Source organism: Danio rerio, chromosome 23 (assembly GCF_052040795.2).
Source record: "Danio rerio strain M-AB ecotype USA chromosome 23, GRCz13ab, whole genome shotgun sequence".
NCBI lineage: Eukaryota > Metazoa > Chordata > Actinopteri > Cypriniformes > Danionidae > Danio > Danio rerio.
The window spans coordinates 31006285-31024300 of record NC_141043.1 but is presented as its reverse complement, the minus strand read 5'-3'; the positions used below and the strand labels follow the sequence as shown (position 1 = coordinate 31024300).

At 37.9% G+C, this 18016-nt stretch overlaps 2 protein-coding genes across 7 annotated transcripts in view; one reads left to right on the top strand and one right to left on the bottom strand.

Annotated features, from left to right (window-relative positions):
• The window catches only part of arhgef25a (Rho guanine nucleotide exchange factor 25a), a 185222-nt gene that overhangs the window by 40985 nt on the left and 126221 nt on the right, over nt 1–18016 (bottom strand). For 3 of the 6 annotated variants that reach the window (XR_015523689.1, XR_015523687.1, XR_015523686.1), the window contains exons 16-18: nt 12433–12575; nt 3491–3739; nt 2723–3410 (exon numbers count right to left, since the gene is read on the bottom strand). Coding sequence is in view for 2 of the 6 variants with exons in the window: in XM_087307292.1 (XP_087163418.1) it covers nt 12456–12575 (120 nt within the window). In the remaining 4 variants the exon portion in view is untranslated. Of the gene's footprint in view, nt 1–2722; nt 3411–3490; nt 3740–8128; nt 12576–18016 lie in introns of those variants that run through there. The other 3 variants (XM_087307292.1, XM_087307293.1, XR_015523688.1) reach the window with 2 other exon arrangements.
• sp5l (Sp5 transcription factor-like) lies at nt 1576–4340 on the top strand. The gene is given in 2 exon segments (NM_194371.2): nt 1576–1953; nt 2747–4340. Coding segments are annotated over 2 exon segments (1074 nt in total). The 5' UTR covers nt 1576–1899; the 3' UTR covers nt 3767–4340.

Here is an 18016-nt window from a genome sequence, read left to right as displayed (position 1 = left end):
CTTTCTATTCCACAGCAACTACACTGTAAAAAATGCAGGGTTACAAATAATTAATTTATGTTGTCCCAACACAAATCGATTAAGCTAACTTAACACTTTTAACAAATTTATGTGGATTGAACACAAAAACAATTACGTTGTCCAAATGAAATCTCAAGATTTGTGCTGTTTTAGCTTATTTTTTTATTGAAATAATAGTTTGAGCAAGTAATAATAGATTTTTTTTAATGTACCAACTTGTTACAAAGAGAAACTAATGGGGAAATTACTGTACAGTTTCTAGATTTTTTTTAAAGACAGCCTTCTATGCTAAATATATAATCTACATTTTAATCCTTTTGACTGATTAAACGACATATTTATACGTTAAGCACGTTTCCTACGTGTCATTTTAATTCTCCATCACTGTGGTATGTTTTAGCAGACTAAAGCGATGCATCTGCTGGGACAAAGGTCGATTGTTATGCGACTAGAGGTGCGAGGCAACACAAAGCAGTGAGGATTTTCTATGTATTAAGATGTTAAATGGCTTTCCGACTTCAATGTAAATTCTCTAAGAGAAAGGCTCAAAGTGTTAGATGAACTTTGGATGCTCTGCATTTAATCCCTTTAAACGTGATGACGCCCTTAACTTGAACCCGGAGTGTGAAAATATCACGCAGGGCTCTTTATTTATAAAATCACTTAAGAGTGCGAACTACTGAATGTGCATGGAGGTACATATCGCGTTTATTAATGAGAAAAGAAGAATAGCTTAATTCGATCGTTTTCGAATGTCGTTTAGCGTCATCATTAATATGACATCTTTTAGAACGACCAGCTTACAACTAATAACAGCTAAAGAGGCAGGTTCACAGATGCTCATATGGATCAAATACAGGCCTAGTGAAAGCAAAATCCATAACGCACTTTACAAAATAGCTTAGTATCACTTTAAACCCAACATGAGGCCTAACAATACCAACAATGTATTTGCCTATAGTGAATCGTGAATGCCACATTCATGTTACAGACCTATTTTCATTATCATTTGAAGTGCACGACTGCATCAAACTACAATAAAATAAACTAATCTTAAATTTAAAAGTAAAGATTTTGGAGATTCATTGCACTTAATCTATTGAAAAGTATTTATTTTAGTGTAAAAGAAAGTGTGGCTTAAATAAAACGGTGTTAGTTTGAATAAAAATGTTATAAATACTGATTATAACAAGCTCGTCCGTTTGTTTAGTTTTTAATTTGTCACTAAAGAACGAGTCGTTAAACTTGTAAATATCAGATACATGTAAACAAACTCTGTCATATTAAGACTCTTCTCACCTAGAAGCGCTAAAGGGAAGGGGTTCTCACAGGTTAACATTTGGCAAAATTAAATTAGAATGAAATGAAGGTTATAATACACACCCCTCTTCCTAATCTCCCAAAGATTGCCCTCCCCAAATATTCCCCCACCGTATCTCTCCTCCATTCACTGGCCCTCCTGATACATACTTAAGAGACCCCGTCGAGAGGATCTTTTCCCTATAAAGAGAAGATGCAATCCGACCGCCTTTGAAATGATCCTCAGGACTTATTGCGACAGGCCCTTCAGTCGCACTTCAAAAGGAAGAGACCTGGTTTGAAAGACGCTGCTTTTGAAAACGAGACCCAGAAAAACAGGAGCAACAGCGCGGAGTGGCCAACAACTCTCACAGGCGAGAAAGGACAGGATTTGGAAGAGAGAATCCAAGGATTATTGATTTTTCAGCGATATATCTGAACGTACGCACCTGGCTGTGTAAGGGGGTCAACAGGATCTTTGCGCGCCTCCTCGTTCCCGCACACTGAGACTTTGGCACGGCTACGCACCGCGCGCCGCGCTTCACGCAGGTGTGGATATCTTGAAACAACCGTGAACACATGGCTGCATTAACCTTATCCAGAGCGGACAATTTCCTCCACAATTTCTTACAGGTACTGCAAACTTTTCTCATCAGTTTGTTAATCGTGCATTTTCTGCTTCAGTTATATAAAAGCAATTTGGCACAATCGCATCAACAACTTAGAATTACATTTTTGCTTTGTAACTTTTATTTTTTTGATCTATCTATCTATCTATCTATCTATCTATCTATCTATCTATCTATCTATCTATCTATCTATCTATCTATCTATCTATCTATCTATCTATCTATCTATCTATCTATCTATCTATCTATCTATCTATCTAGTCACAAGTTATCATTTGTTCAAAATTGAAATAACATTTGTTATTTAAAAAAAAAGATTTTTGAGAACAATTTTAGAACAGTGATTAAAATTATCTTAAAAGCTACTTTGGTGTCATCTTATCTTATTGTTTACCTTATTTGAAAAATTTTAACTTAAACTACTATTATACTCTAAATATACTGATTAACATAATACATAACATTTAAATTAGGTGAATTTCAAACTTGTTTTTAGTTTTTATCATTGTAAAACAATTCCAAAATAATAGTAAGATAATAAACTTAATTTACTAAATAAATTGATAAAATAGATGTAAGCTGCCTTGTTTTCAGTTTTGATTTTGTAATTATACCATTTTTTTTTACATTTCAAAAAATAATTTAACATAAAAAAAAAAATAAAATGGAAATTAAACTTAAGATTATTAACAATTAATATTAAATAAGAAAGAAATTAAATATATTTTACTTTTTGCATCTCCAACTCAAAATATTAAATGTGACTTATTTGCAAATATTTGTTTTCTTCCCCCTAGGACCGCACTCCCAGCTCATCTCCAGAAAGTGGTCCAAACACCCTCTCCTTTCTGGCCACCACATGCAGTCAGGCTTGGCAGGAAGGCTCGCAGCTCCCTTACGAGGGTCCGGTGGGCTCCGCATCCAGCATGTTCCAGCTCTGGAGCAACGACGTGGCCCCGAACTCCAGCTTAAGCGCTCACCAGATGACCTTCACCGTGCCCAAAATGCAGTTTCCCAGCCACATGCAACCCACTCTGGGCTCGCACTCCCATCACCACCATCACCACCATCATCACCACCACGAGCTTCCCCTCACTCCTCCAGCGGAGCCTCCGTCTGCATATTCATTCGAGCTTTCCCCGGTTAAAATGCAAGGGAATGCGCCATACTACACGCAGCACAACGCCGTCAGTCAAAACTTTCCAAGCTTCCTCCAAAACCCCTCAGGAAGAGCTCACCTGCCTGGAGGTCACGTTGAGGATGGCCAGCAGTGGTGGAGTCTCCCCCAGGGTAACAGCGCTCCCTCCGGGCACCCTTTCTCCTTGGGACGGCAGCTGGTTTTGGGCCATCAGCCTCAAATTGCAGCACTTCTGCAGGGAACCTCCAAAGGTCTGTTGAGCTCTACTCGTCGCTGTCGCCGATGCAAATGCCCAAACTGCCAGTCCACAGGAAACGGAGGTGCTGCATTGGAGTTTGGAAAGAAAAGACTACACATTTGTCACATTCCAGATTGTGGGAAGGTTTATAAAAAAACCTCTCACCTCAAAGCGCACCTGCGCTGGCATGCTGGTGAACGGCCCTTCATTTGCAACTGGCTCTTCTGCGGGAAGAGCTTCACGCGTTCAGATGAGCTGCAGAGGCATCTCCGTACACACACCGGGGAGAAGCGTTTCGGCTGTCAGCAGTGTGGAAAACGGTTTATGCGGAGCGATCATCTCTCCAAGCATGTGAAGACCCATCAGAGCCGGAAGAGCCGGTCCAGTCAGCCTCCTCACAGCGGGACTGATGCTCTGCTGAGCAACATCAAGAGAGAGTAAAAGATGCACAAGTACTAAAAACAATATGAACAAGAGCTAAGAGAGAGAACTTTTTTAGAGTCTGGAAGTTTGGCAGTGGTGAAATGGTTGCGATGGGAGCATGGGCCTGTTTCTACTACTGTATGTTTCCTGAAAACACTGGAGTAAAGTGCTGCACCAAAACTGATGTTATAAAGACTGTAAAGAGACTTCAGGGCAAAGCACAAGTGGTGTGCGAGAGGCATTTTAGTATGCCTCATGCCCTTGCACATTTATTTAAAGACAATTTAATTCAAAATGAGAAAAAAGTATTCGTTATTTGGTGAAACTGTCCTTCCTTTGTTTACATTCTGTTGTTTGTTTTCTCTATTTTGCTTTAGGGAAAATTGATGCCTTATGTTGAAATCCTGAATTCAGAACATTTGCCAACTAAATTCTTGTTTTCTTGCAGAGAATGGCACTGCTATATTCACTCTAAATCCCTATAGTTTCAAAACAAGAACCAAATGTATATAATGTTTATATAGCGCACAGTTCTATAAAGACCAGCATGTGTAATAATAATAATAAACACGATCGACTGTGCAAATCAAAATCTTGTGTTTTGTCGTTCCTTCATTATGTTTAAGCTCCTGTTACCAACTGTTTACACCCGATGCATTATACTTAGCATCACAAGCATTAATCTGCCTATTTACAGTAATACCTGTCACTTTCATCTTGTTTCAATTTTAAACCACTTTCCTGATTTGTTTTTAAGAGAATGTAAAGGCTTTTTCTGATCTTTTGATCTAAGATTATGACATACAAATGTAGTAGAAAAAAACAATATGAGAGCAGCAGCTTTCATTTCTGCTCCGATAACTGCCAACCTACTTTGTGTTAATCTATTACATTGACATGTCTTATGACTTCAGATGTTAATCCTTCAAGATGACTTGTAGCAGTTTTTTTTAATTACATTGGAGCAAAAAAAAATCCAATCAAATGTATTCAATAGTGCACAAGCTCAAAATATTTCATATTTACACTTGTATACAGAGTCGTTCACTTACAATCGGATTGACAAAAGATGCATCTTAATACTTGGGGTAAACAGGCCCTAACAGAAGTGTGAAGTTCAGCAAATGGTTAATGTTAAACCGAAGCTCTGCGCTTTGCATTTCTTCAAATGTTAATGTAACGGCATTCAGGATGCTAATTTAAGATGTCCATTGTTTCCGAGGTGTCGAGGAAGCACTTTAAACAAAGACTTGAGTTTGCAGACATTTTACAGTTGTCAGTAAATTGTCAGGCCGTTGATGAGAACAGTGGTCTGACCTTCTCCCATCAAGTTCACAGTCATGCAGTCTCGTAATGGTCAGTGTAAATAACAGGCTGCTGTGACTGAAGATCGTGCTCTGCTTGAGCTCAGTGTGAATGGACCCCCGGCTGTTTATATCCCACCGCTCCTGACAGAAGTGGCTTTGATTTGGCACCTTTGTGATAGTGAATGCTCTAAAGCCTCTCCCCCATCTGTGTGTGTAAATGAAACCTTTGCTGCTCAAGAATGCCCACAATGTGACTTTAAACAGAGACAAATTAACCAGATGTCTGCATGGGTTAATCTAGATTGCCTGGCAGATCACAGAAAGCTCACGGATCTGGAAGCTTTTATTTTGTTTGACATCAGTGTGGTTCTGTTAACTTTTACACATTTTTCCCTTATAGTTTTGTACAAAATAAGACAAATATCTAGACCAAGTTAAAGCGATAGTTCACTCATAAATGAACATTTACCTTCTATTTACTCACCCTCACGTGGTTCCAAACCTTTATTAGTTTGTTAAACACTAAAGGTATTTTGTAGAAATCTGCAGGCTTTATAGTAGGAAAAACAAGTACTAAAAGTGGTTACAGGTTTCCAATATTTTTCAAAATATCTTCTTTTGTGGTTAACAGAAAAAAAGAAACTCTAAAGCGTGAGAAAATGATGACATGAGTTTCATTTTCTTTAATAACTGCGATAGTTCATATTTATCCAGATAAACAAAAATTGCTCAAGTGATTTAGATTAATCATGAGCGTTTAGATCACACTCAAAAATATTTTAGCTGCTTGTTCTAACTACTAGTTTATAATGAGCTGAGTCAAAACAATTTAACGTTTTTTGGGGGATAACTTGTTTTATGTTCAATCAACTTTTGTTCAATCCAAACAATTGAGATAACTTTATCTACTTTAACCCAACGATTTTTGTTGGAACAACATGAAGGAATTGTGTAAAACCTTGCATTTTTTACAGTGCAACTTTGTCTTTGGCTTTTATTAAACTCCACCCAAACCTTAATACAGAAGACTGGAGATATTGTCACAATAACAGAAAGGTTTTAAGTCCAAAATCCCAAAACAAATGTTTTTCTATAGCTGTGGTTATGCTAGTTTAGACTAAAAGAGTACATATACATACATACATACATACATACATACATACATACATACATACATACATACATACATACATACATATATATATATATATATATATATATATATATATGTGTGTGTGTGTGTGTGTGTGTGTATATTTATTTATTTTTTTCTCATGCACTCTTGAGACAAATTAAAAAAATATATATAAATATACAAATGCCTACTGATTTAATTTTTTTTTTTAAATAGTGGTCATCTTTTTTTACAAATAAATATTTAGGTTTCATAAATCTGTACAGCATGAGCAATTAGGGTTTGTGACCCTGGACCTTAGGTTACCTTAAGGGTATCTTTCTGGCAATTGTACAAAATTACAAAATTTTCTTTTATGCAAAGAATCATTATAATTTTACTGAAAGAATATGTTATATGCGGATATTTAATTTACATATGAGGAGATTTAATGTCCATTTTATACTGTAAGAATATCAAAACTGAATTTATTTATAAAACCTAAGCATTTCTTTTCCAGTACAGGGTAGCAGTTGGAAGGGAATCTGCTGTGTAAAACATATGCTGGATAAGTTGACGGTTCATTTCGCTGTGGCGACCCCTGATTAATAAATGGACTAAGCTGAAAATGAATGAATAAATAAGCATTTCTAAAAACTTAGTTTAGACAGCTTTCTAAGTATTCAGATTTTTTTAAACCCTCAGATTCCAGAATTTCACAAAGTCATATTTCAGCCAAATAATGTACTTATAAACCGTACATCACTGCAAAGCTTAATTATGCAGCATTCAGAGAAATAAATACCAATTTCACAAAAAAATGTATATGATTTGTTTTGTGGTCCAGTGTTATATCTAAAAATTCAATGTAACTGAAATCATTTCCTAGACTATATATGCTGGCAGCGAGGTGGCTCAGTGGTTAACACTGTCACCGCACAGCAAGAAGGTTGCTGGTTCAAGCCTTTAGCTGGGTTAGTTGGCATTTCTTTAAAGAGTCTCCCTGTGTTCGAGTGGGTTTCCTCTGGGTGCTCCGGTTTCATCCACAGTCCAAATACATGCGCTATAGGTGAATTGAATAAGCTTGGCTGTAGTGTGTGTGAATGCGAGAGTGTGTGGCTGTTTTCCAGTACTGGGTTGCAGCTGTAAGGGCATCCAATGCATAAAAAATATGCTGGATAAGTTGGCGGTTCATACCGCTGTTGTGATCCCTGATAAATAAAGGGACTAAGCTGAAGGAAAATGAATGAATGATTATAAATGCTTATAAATTTGATTTATTTCTTGTCGCCTTAGTACCTTTATTAATCTGGGGTCACCACAGCGGAATGAACCACCAACTTATCCAGCACAGCAGCGGATGCCCTTTCAGCCGCTACCCATCTCCTTGAAACATTCACACACACACACTCATACAATACGAACAATTTGGCCTACCCAATTCACCTGTACCGCATGTCTTTGGACTGTGGGGGAAACCGGAGCATCCGGAGGAAACCCATGCGAACACAGGGAGAACATACAAACTCCACACAGAAATGACAACTGACCCAGCCAAGGCTCGAACCTGCAACCCAGCAAAACTACCTACTGCGCCACTGCATCGCCCCTAAATTTGATTTATAGAAATAAAATTTCTAATCATTAATGGAAAAAAAAAATGATTTCTTTCTATCAGTTTTCTTCATGTGTTTTATATTTTAAATTTTTTTTTATTGTTAAAAAAAGGAGCAAATGCAGTAAAACCATGGTAAAGCTTTTTTTTCCAGATTCCCTCTATAATACACTGCTTATCAAATACAGTCTGTTTTTAGTTGCAAAATCTTAGGTCAAGACTGTTTTATAAAACAATCATTTGATTCAGATTCTAAATATGTTAAAAGGGTTAAGTGTTTCCGCTAACCCCAGTCTCCTTTATATCAGCACATCCTCGATGACATCACACAGTCAAAACAGTAGTACAGTTGTGTGTTCCAAAACACCCTTGTGTTCCAAAAGGAACCATTTTAATTTGATATAATACAATGATAGTTTTGTCACATAGACATATAGATCATTTCCAACTCTTTCTCGACATCACTTCCTTTCATCATTTAGGGGTGTTCTTCAAAATTGCATGCAACAATGTAAGATTCAAACCCACGTTTGTGGAAAGGCAGTACAGGAAAGCTTCAGTCTATACAGGGCTAATGTCAAATTATTGGATTTCTGCTGATTTCAGTATTACGTCAAGGCAAGAGAAGGTTGTTACAATCATTTTAAGGATATTTATGCAAATGCATATGAAACATGCCGACAGTAAAGCGTATGCGCTTTGGTGCAGAGATTTTCATTTGTAGTTTTAAACCGATCTGAATCTGATTGTTGTGTGTACAGCGCTACAGTCCTCTGGCACCCTCTATTGGAAACAATGTGCAATGAGCTGAATGGAGTGAAAGTGCTTTTTGATCATGCTTTAACATCGAATACCAAACACATACCATCCCTTCTTTGGTGAGGCGTCAATTTGCGACAAACTGTATGTTTCAGACTCAATGAACAATGCCGGTCTTGTTTTTAACTAACGATTTGGTTCATCATAAACAAATATTCACTTTAAAAAGAACAATAAAGCAACAAAAAACACAATATCCAATAAATTTGGTTTAAACAAATGGTAAAAAGAGAGAACATTTTTTAAATGATCTATAAGTGAAATGAATTACATTTAGGTTTAATGCTGACATATTTACTGTAAATGGTACTGGCACCTGCTTTTGGCACATAATAATATATCATTTTACCTTTGGCCTTCAATAAGTTATATAATAATAACAACAAAATATTAATAATAAAAGGGTTAGTTTGCCATAAAAAAATTGGTCATCATTTCTTCAGTTCCACCCCCATAAGAAATTTGTTAATCTGAAACATTTTTAATTAAGTTTGAGAGATTTCTGCCACTCTTCTGATAGTTTGTATGCCTCAAAAAAAGTTCATTCAAAATTTACATTAATTAGGTTTAATTCAAGTTTTCTGAACAGATATGCTTACTTTGTTCTCTATTTGGCCTTTAATTCACATATAAGAGAGCAAATTCGGTTACAGAAACTAAAGTGTGCTTGCTTGACGTGTGAGAACCTATGAGATTCAATCTTGACTGTCACATGGCACATTGAAGTTAATACATGTATGTCACAGAACACATCTGAGCTTCTACAAAAACCAATCAGGTATGTTCTTGAAGAATGTCACTAATGCAACGCAATCTAACAACAATTTGTAACTTTTTGATTAAGTGGCTAATTCATATGAATTTGTACAATCTAATTCTTACAATTTAGTACGATTTGCTCATCCCATTGACAGTTGGGGTTAGGGGTGGGGTTATGTGCCACGCCTTCTTTTAAAAATCAGACATTTTCGTACAACTGAACTCATATGAATTAGCCACTAAACTGACAAAACATAAAATACTTACATTTCCTTGTGAGATCAGGCTGACTGATCAGTGTTTATATGTGAAAAAAGATCATTCTATAAAGTGATCTTGTCTCTTCAGAATGCTTGAAAAAACCTCATTTTGAAGCATTTTGGGTAAACAGACTATTTGATGGAAGAACAGAAATCTTTCTGATTTTATAAAAACAAATTGGTTTACTTTAGTTTAAGTACCAATTCCCACTATTGTTGTAGTTGGGATTAGGTATTGGACAGGATTAGGGATATAGAATAAGATCATACTTATAAGCACCAATTCCCACCATTAGATACACTGTAAAAAAAACTACACATATATGCTAAAAACTCAACAAATCAAATGTTTTAATGCTACTTCAACAAATTTTTATTTTGTTTTAGTTATATAAAGTTAAAGTTTATATAATTTGGTCAGTTTGACTAATGTTGAGTTGAAATGGCCAGAAAAGCTCACGTGATTCAAATGAAGCATTTTAGGCAGCAAGATTTTTTTTAAACAATGTACTGGTTTAGATATTCTCTGTTAAATAATACCTTAAACGTATCCCTAATGCCAAGTTTAGACTGCGCGATTTTCAAAGTAGCCATGTCACGGATGTTTTCACACTGTTTGACTATCTGGGTAAGCGTTCTGTCGGTGCTGTGTTAACACTGTAGGATGGATCGGTGACAGAAGATTTCACACTGCATGACTTTAAAATAGGAAAAATCGCCGACAACAACTTTGTCCAAACTACGTCTCACAACCAAACACATGTGAGAAGTGACATGGAAACAACACGAGGTCATGTAATATATCTTCTGTAATTAGCTACATAATGGAAAAAGAAGGCTTTAGCTTTAGAAAATGTACTTGTGTTGCTCACCTGGTTTTTGAAGAGAATTGGCAATTTAACTTCTCCCCGCTGGCCTGCAGGTACTAGTGAGTGCTGCTCTCTCATTGGCTTTCAATCAGAACACACATTTCACGTGACATGATTTGCGTCGCCGACAGCTCCAGATATTTAGCATGCCAAACATCTCACGGGAGGCTGCAACTCATTGACGATTCTCTCATATCGCACCCTTGATAGTTCATACGGTGTAACTGTTAATTGCGTGAACAAGCACTGATTTACCTGTGATTTCAGGCAATTATCAAAACCTGTCGGTGAGTAAAAAATCAGGGCTAAAATCACGCAGTATGAGTCGACACCCGTGAGGTATTTGCCATGCTAATTATCTGGACAACATCGGGATGTTGGGATTTTCAGTTTATTTGGACCCAAGAAATTGAGGAAAAACTACAGAAAATTTGGCAAGAGCATCCATGTCTGTTTGATGCCGCGCGTCATCTGAACAATACCACAACCAAAAAAGAAGAAAAGTTGAAGAGAAATTGCTACTTTCCTTCAAACTAAGGTGTGGAAAATAAGTACATTTTCTACCCGACTAAAGTCTTCTTTCTCACAATAACAAAAGATTTATTACAAGACCTTGTGTTGTTTCCATGTCAGTCTCGCATGTGTTTGGTTGTGAGACGTAGCCCAGTTTGGTCAAGGTTTTCGGCGATTCTTCCTATTTTTAAGTCATGCATTGTGAAACCCCCTGTCGCCGATGAAACGCTAGCCCAGATAGTCATGCAGTGTGAAAACATCCATAACACGACTACTTTGAAAATCATTCAGTCTGAACTCAGCATTATCCTGTACCCAAAACCCAATTCTAACTACTACCTTACAATACAACCAGCAAATTAATACTTTATTTATCTAAAAGTCTTAGTTAAAGGTTTGTTAATAGCAAGAACCTTTTAAAATAAAATCTGACCAAAAACTTGCATTCTGAAGCAAAAAACACATTTCTTAATGTTTAGCAGATGATGACAGAATTCCTTCAGGAACAAACTAACCCTTCAATTACTAATAAACGACTATCATCTAACAATTTAGAAACCTCATTTCATATGCCTCGACCTGCAGAGTAACTGTAATTGCATTGCACAAGGAAGGGACGGCAGAAGCTAAAAAGGGTCATTAAACCACAGATAAACTACTTTTATCTACTGTCCATCTTTCAGTCCTTCCCTTGATGGAGCCGATGCTCGTTGTGTGCGATCTCTCATGTTCACATGTGTTTGTGAAGTGTGAACAAGAAGCTCCGTCATTTAAAGTCCAATAAATCAGAATTAATCAACCGTAGACAATCCGAACACCCAAACAGCGAAGAGAAAGTCAAGTATCCATGTCTCCATGCGCAGATGGTTCCTCTACATAGGGTATATACAAATTATCTGCATTTACAGTCAGTTTCCCCTTAGCTCCTTCATAAGAGTGACTTCACGCAAGAGCATTCAATATAGACGGGAGATAGAAAGACAGCATCTGTAAAGAGGCACCAATAGTGCGAAACCTTTAAAATCCAGCGTGGGCCCCCAAAAGACCCTCTTATATTTAAAATAATACAGTATGTTCTCAGCAAAACACATCTGATGGATATTGTTCAGCATGTTTGCAAGGATGAAGCGCACACAAACACACACACACTCAAACACACATACATACATACATACATGCACGCTTGTTCAAACACATCCTCGCACCCTCACATAAAGGTTTACTCTGGTTCCTGCTCCAGTGACCTCCCAATATAGGAATGGTTGATTCTCCTTTGAACGAAACACAACTTAATAATAATAAAAAAAAAAGAAATTATGTAAAACAATTTAAAAAGTCACTAGGTAATTTGCGTCACAGGTTTAGGAAGAATACCACAAGATAACAGACGTGAGTAAAGTTCAGACTGTGGCATGCTGTGGTGCAAACATCAGACTCTGGGTGATCTCTGTTCACAGGTCGTCCTCGTCGAGCTGGGCCAAATTACTGGAGCGCTGGAGAGTGGAGGAGGGACTGGGAACAGACATGCGGCACTCTCTCTGGGAAACTCTGCGTCCACCCTCGCCTGAGATCTGAGACAAAATAAAGGCACGAACAGGTGGAGGTTTAATTCAATGACAGTGCTTTATTGACATCATGATGCTATGAAGGTCTGTTTCAGCCTATTGTGAAGAGTAAGATATAAAATCATCATCATAATATATAAAACACATTTATGAGGGCAGCACGGTGGCTCAGTGAGTAGCATGATCGCCTCACAGCAAGAAGGTCGCTGGTACAAACCACGGCTGGGTCAGTTGGCATTACCGTGTGGAGTTTGCATGTTCTCTCCGTGTTCGCATGGGTTTTCTCAGGGTGCTCTGGTTTCCCCCCACAGTCCAAAGACATGTGCACAGGTGAATTGAACAAACTATATTGGCTGTAGTGTATGTGTGGGTGTTTGAGTGTATGAGTGTTTTCCAGTGTTGGGTTACAGCTGGAAGGGCATGCGCTGCATAAAACATATGCTGGATAATTTGTCGGTTCGTTTTGTAGTGGCGACCCCCGATTAATAAAGGGACTAAGCTGAAAAGAAAATGAATGGATGAATGAGAAACTACTATTTTTATAAAAGTTACTATAGAGTGTTTTCATTCTGTCATGTTTGGATAGCAGAATAATACTGAATATGTTTGTATATTTGTTTGTGTGGTATTAAATAAGATATTATTTCACCTACTTGACATGAAAATGACAAGAACAAACATAAATGTTGTCAAGATTAGCCCCTAGTTTTTTCCCTCTCTCTCCTGCTTGATTTGTTATGTTTGTTTATCAGTTTATAGTGCTGTTTTTTCTCAACCACGTTCCTGGAGGACTACTAGCTCTGCACATTTTTCATGTCTCCTTGACCAAACACACCTGATTCAGATCATCGGCTCATTTGTAGAGACTGAAAAACCTGTAATGGGTGTGACAGACAAAGGAAACATCTAAAACATGCAGTGTTGGTGGGCCTCCAGGAACGTGGTTGAGAAACACTGCTCTAAAAGTTTTTTTTTTTGGTCTGACTGATTATTCATTCATTCATTTACATAAGCTTTTTCAGGCCCAGGTCGCCAGATTATAAAGTACAATTTCCCCCGAGGCCTCCTCTAAGTGGAACATGCATAGAACGCCTCTCTGGAGGCATCAGAAACAGATGACTGAGCCACCTCAGCTGACTTCTCGCGATGTGGAGGAGCTGCGGTTCTACTCCAAGCTCCTTACCCTATCTATAATAGGGTGAGGATATATATATAAATGCACCCTGCCCCCCTGTGAAGGAAACTCAATTCGGCCACTTGTATGTGATGTCTTGTCCTTTCTTTAGGTGTCATTAGGTGAGAGTTGGAATGTAGATTGACCGGTAAATCGAAAGCTTTGCCTTTCGGCTCAGCTCCTTCTTTACCACAACGGACCGGTACACTGACATGCTGTCGCTGCACCAATCCGCCTGTCAATCTCACGTTCCATCCTTCCCTCACTCGTGAACAAAACTCCAAGATACTTGAACTCCTCCACCTGGGGTAAGGACTTTCCTCCAACCTGGAGATGGCAAACTATCTTTTTCCGGTGGAGCACCAAGGCCTCAGACTTGGGGGTGCTGATTCTCATCCCAGCCGGTCTGACTGATTAGTATAGCCAAAACATGACAATACCTGATCACTTTAAGCAGCAATAAACCCCATAATGTGTGAGTTTTCAGTCATTTTAGCTGCATTGTTTACATTCTGCTATCTAATATGAAAACACTCAATCTACCTAAATACAGTCACACTGTGAGATAAAAAGTCATCCAGTGAGATTCATAAGATTCATATTTAAAGTCAAAGAGATATAAAGTTATATAAAGAGATATAAATTATTAGAAACATACTATTCTGACACATATCATCCCATAATAAGATATGGTGCTCGTGGTCTAAAGCGCACGGCACAGGATGTGTCCGAATCCACTTTTGCTATTTTAAGGACAGGAAAAATGGTTGGTGGTCCAAAATGGTTGTCCTTATTTTCTTAACGAGTTACAGGTGTGTTTTGGGCGTAATGTGCAATAAACCACGGTCTCATGAAAATGATACCTGTGCCGGGCTGAAACTAGCAAGAAAAACAAAAACAAAACACTTGCATCATGCATAGCAACACATTGCGCCATGTATATGACAGGGCCTATAATGTCACAATTTTGAGATATTAACTCACAATTAAGTGAAAATAAAATCGCATTTGAAAGAAAGCCAAATTGCAAAATCAAGTCACAATTATTATAAATAATATAAATAATATTGCAATTGAGAGATATAAAGTTCCAAATGTAGGTGATAAAGTCACATAATGAGACATAAAACCAACTGGAAGACATCAAGTAATTCCCCCAAAAATTAAGTTGCAGCAGTGATGTATCAATTTTTCAATAACAGGCTTCCACAGGCTTCAACATTTCTCAGACAGTTCTATTGAAATCTGCATTCCTGAATGCGCAAAGGTTTGTGATGCGTGACGGAAATTCTGAGCTATTCCCCAAGCAGAGAATAATGAGCTGTCATGAGTCAAGCTTAAGTCTAAAAATGGCTAAAGAGTCTTAATTACCCCGAGCAGGACAGTATATTAAGAGTAATATGTTTGTTACATGACTAAAATAGACGTGACTGGATTTCGCCACAAGGGACCTTCAGAAATTACATACTGTTCAGCACTCCTGTCAAATCAGGAATGTTTTAGTTACATGTAAGAGAAACAGATGTGTTTTTTTGTCATATCCCTCGCCATTTCGTTCTGTGGAGAAAATCTGAAAGCTTTTCGCACTTATTATAAACCTCAAGAATTTAATCATGTTTGATGTCCCATGGAAATTGTCTGGCCTTGATTCATTTTTCACCTTTGATTTCAGAATTGTAAGACCTATAATAAGCACATCAAGGTAAGAACATAAATAGTTTGAAGAAAGGAAGTTATGACAGTGGTTCCTTTACACTCACTGGTCACTTTATTAGGTACACCTTACTAGTAGTACTAGATTGGACCCCCTTTTGCTTTCAGAACTGCCTTAATTCTTCATGGCATAGTTTCAACAAGGTACTGGAAATATTCCTCAGAGATTTTGGTCCATGTTGACATGATAGCATCACACAGTTGCTACAGATTTGTCAGCTGCATACATGATGCGAATCTTCCTTTTCATCACATCCCAAAGGTGCTCTATTGCATTGAGCTCTGGTGACTGATGAGGCCATTTGAGTACATTGAACTCATTGTCATGTTCAAGAAACCAGAGATGATTCACGCTAATGATCCATCCCTTTATGACCACAGTGTACCCATCTCCTGCTGGGAGTAGCCATCAGAAGATGGGTACAATGTGGTCATAAAGGGATGGACACGGTCAGCAACAATACTCAGGTAGGCTGTGGCGGAAACACAATTCTCAATTGGTACTAATGAGCCCAAAGTGTGTCAAGAAAATATTCCCCACAACATTACACCTCCACCACCACCAGTCTAAACCGTTGATCCAAGGCAGGATGGATCCATGCTTTCATGTTATTGATGCCTAATTTTGACCCTACCATCCGAATGTTGCAGCAGAAATCGAGACTCATCAGACCAGGCAACGTTTTTCTAATCTTCTGTTGTCTAGTTTTGGTGAGCCTGTGCGAATTGTAGCCTCAGTTTCCTGTTCTTAGCTGACAGGAGTGGCACCCGGTGTGGTCTTTTGCTGTTGTAGCCCATCCGCTTCATGGTTCGACGTGTTGTTCTTTCAGAGATGCTCTTCTGCATATCAGGGTTGTAACGAGTGGTTATTTGAGTTATTGTTGATTTTCTATTAGCCATTCTCCTTTGACCTCTGGCATCAACAAGGCATTTGCGCCCACAGATCTGCCGCTTACTAGGATATTATTTCTTTTTCAAACCATCCTCTGTAAACCCGAGAGATGGTTGTGCGTGTAAATCCCAGTAGATCAGCAGTTTCTGAAATCCTCAGACCAGCCCATCTGGCACCAACAACCATGCCATGTTTAAAGTCACTTAAATCACCTTTCTTCCTCATTCTGATGCTCGGTTTGAACTGCAGCAGATCGTCTTGACCATGTCTACATGCCTAAATGCATTGAAATGCAAATCACATGCTGCAATGTGATTGGATGATTAGAAATTTGCATTAACAAGCAGTTGAACAGGTGTACCTACTAAAGTGGCTGGTGAGTGAATATGATATAAAGGCTAATCTAAAATCAGCCTAGCATGACAAGCTGCTAGTTTTAAACATATAAACACATGAAAAGTGAAGTCAAAACAGAGCTGAGATCTAGCAGCAGTCTGATTCAACCGCCTGCAAGAACAATCAGCTGTTTGATAGGGATCTGTTACTTCCTCTTGTCAACCTGTCTCCTTCCTGTTTGTGAAGTGCGGTTGCTCACACAGGCCTGAGTGAAGCAGATAAACAGCTTTTTCACACAAGGCCATTGTTGAGCTGTCATCAAAGCTCATTCAGGACTAGACGCCGCTGTAAATGGAGAAACTGTTTTTTAAAGGGCTGCTGTGTTAGAACAGGGAAAACCGATGTTAAGTATTTGTGTAGTTATTGTATGATGTTAATGAAATGAATAAGTAAGAAATATGGCTATGGAAAAATTAAGAGACCACTTGACAATTGTCCATTTCTCTGTATTTACTGGTGTTAATATTTAAAAAGGTTACATTTAAAATTAAAAGGTTAATATTTGTTGTATTTTTTTAAAAGTCTGATAATATTACAAATTTAAAAGAAAAATACTGTAATTTAGAGTTTTTTAATGAGAAAATAACGAGTGCTCAGTCTAACAAATGTTTTCAAGTGGTCTTTTATTTTTGTATTTCCGCAGCTATATTTGTGATTCTGCACTATTTCTAGGTCAATGATGACATTTTCCTACTTAAACTGTTTTGTGATAATATAACCAAACAGTTTGAGATATTACTTTTTACAGATCTTACTATATTTTCTAGAAATTAAGTTTCCAGACCAAAATTACTGCAGATAAACAAATGTAAACACAAACAAGTTGAATTGGTCCCTTTATTAATCTGGGAATTCCACAGTGCCACAGTGGAATGAACTGCCAACTTATCCAGCAAGTTTTTACGCAGCAGATGCCCATCTAGCCGCAACCCATCTCTGGGAAACATCCACACACACACACTCATACACTACAGACAATTTAGCTTATCCAATTCACCTGTACCGCATGTCTTTGGACTGTGGGGGAAATCGGAGCACCCAAAGGAAACCCACGCTAAAGCAGGGAGAACATGCAAACTCCACACAGAAATGCCAACTGAGCCGAAGCTCGAACCAGCAACCCAGCGACCTTCTTGCTGTGAGGCGACAGCACTACCTACTGCGCTACTGCACTAAGTTATTTATTTTTTTAAAATATGTGGTTATTGTAGTTTACCAGTAACCCTAAATAAATCAAAACTTTTATAAACATTACAACAAACGTTATAAACA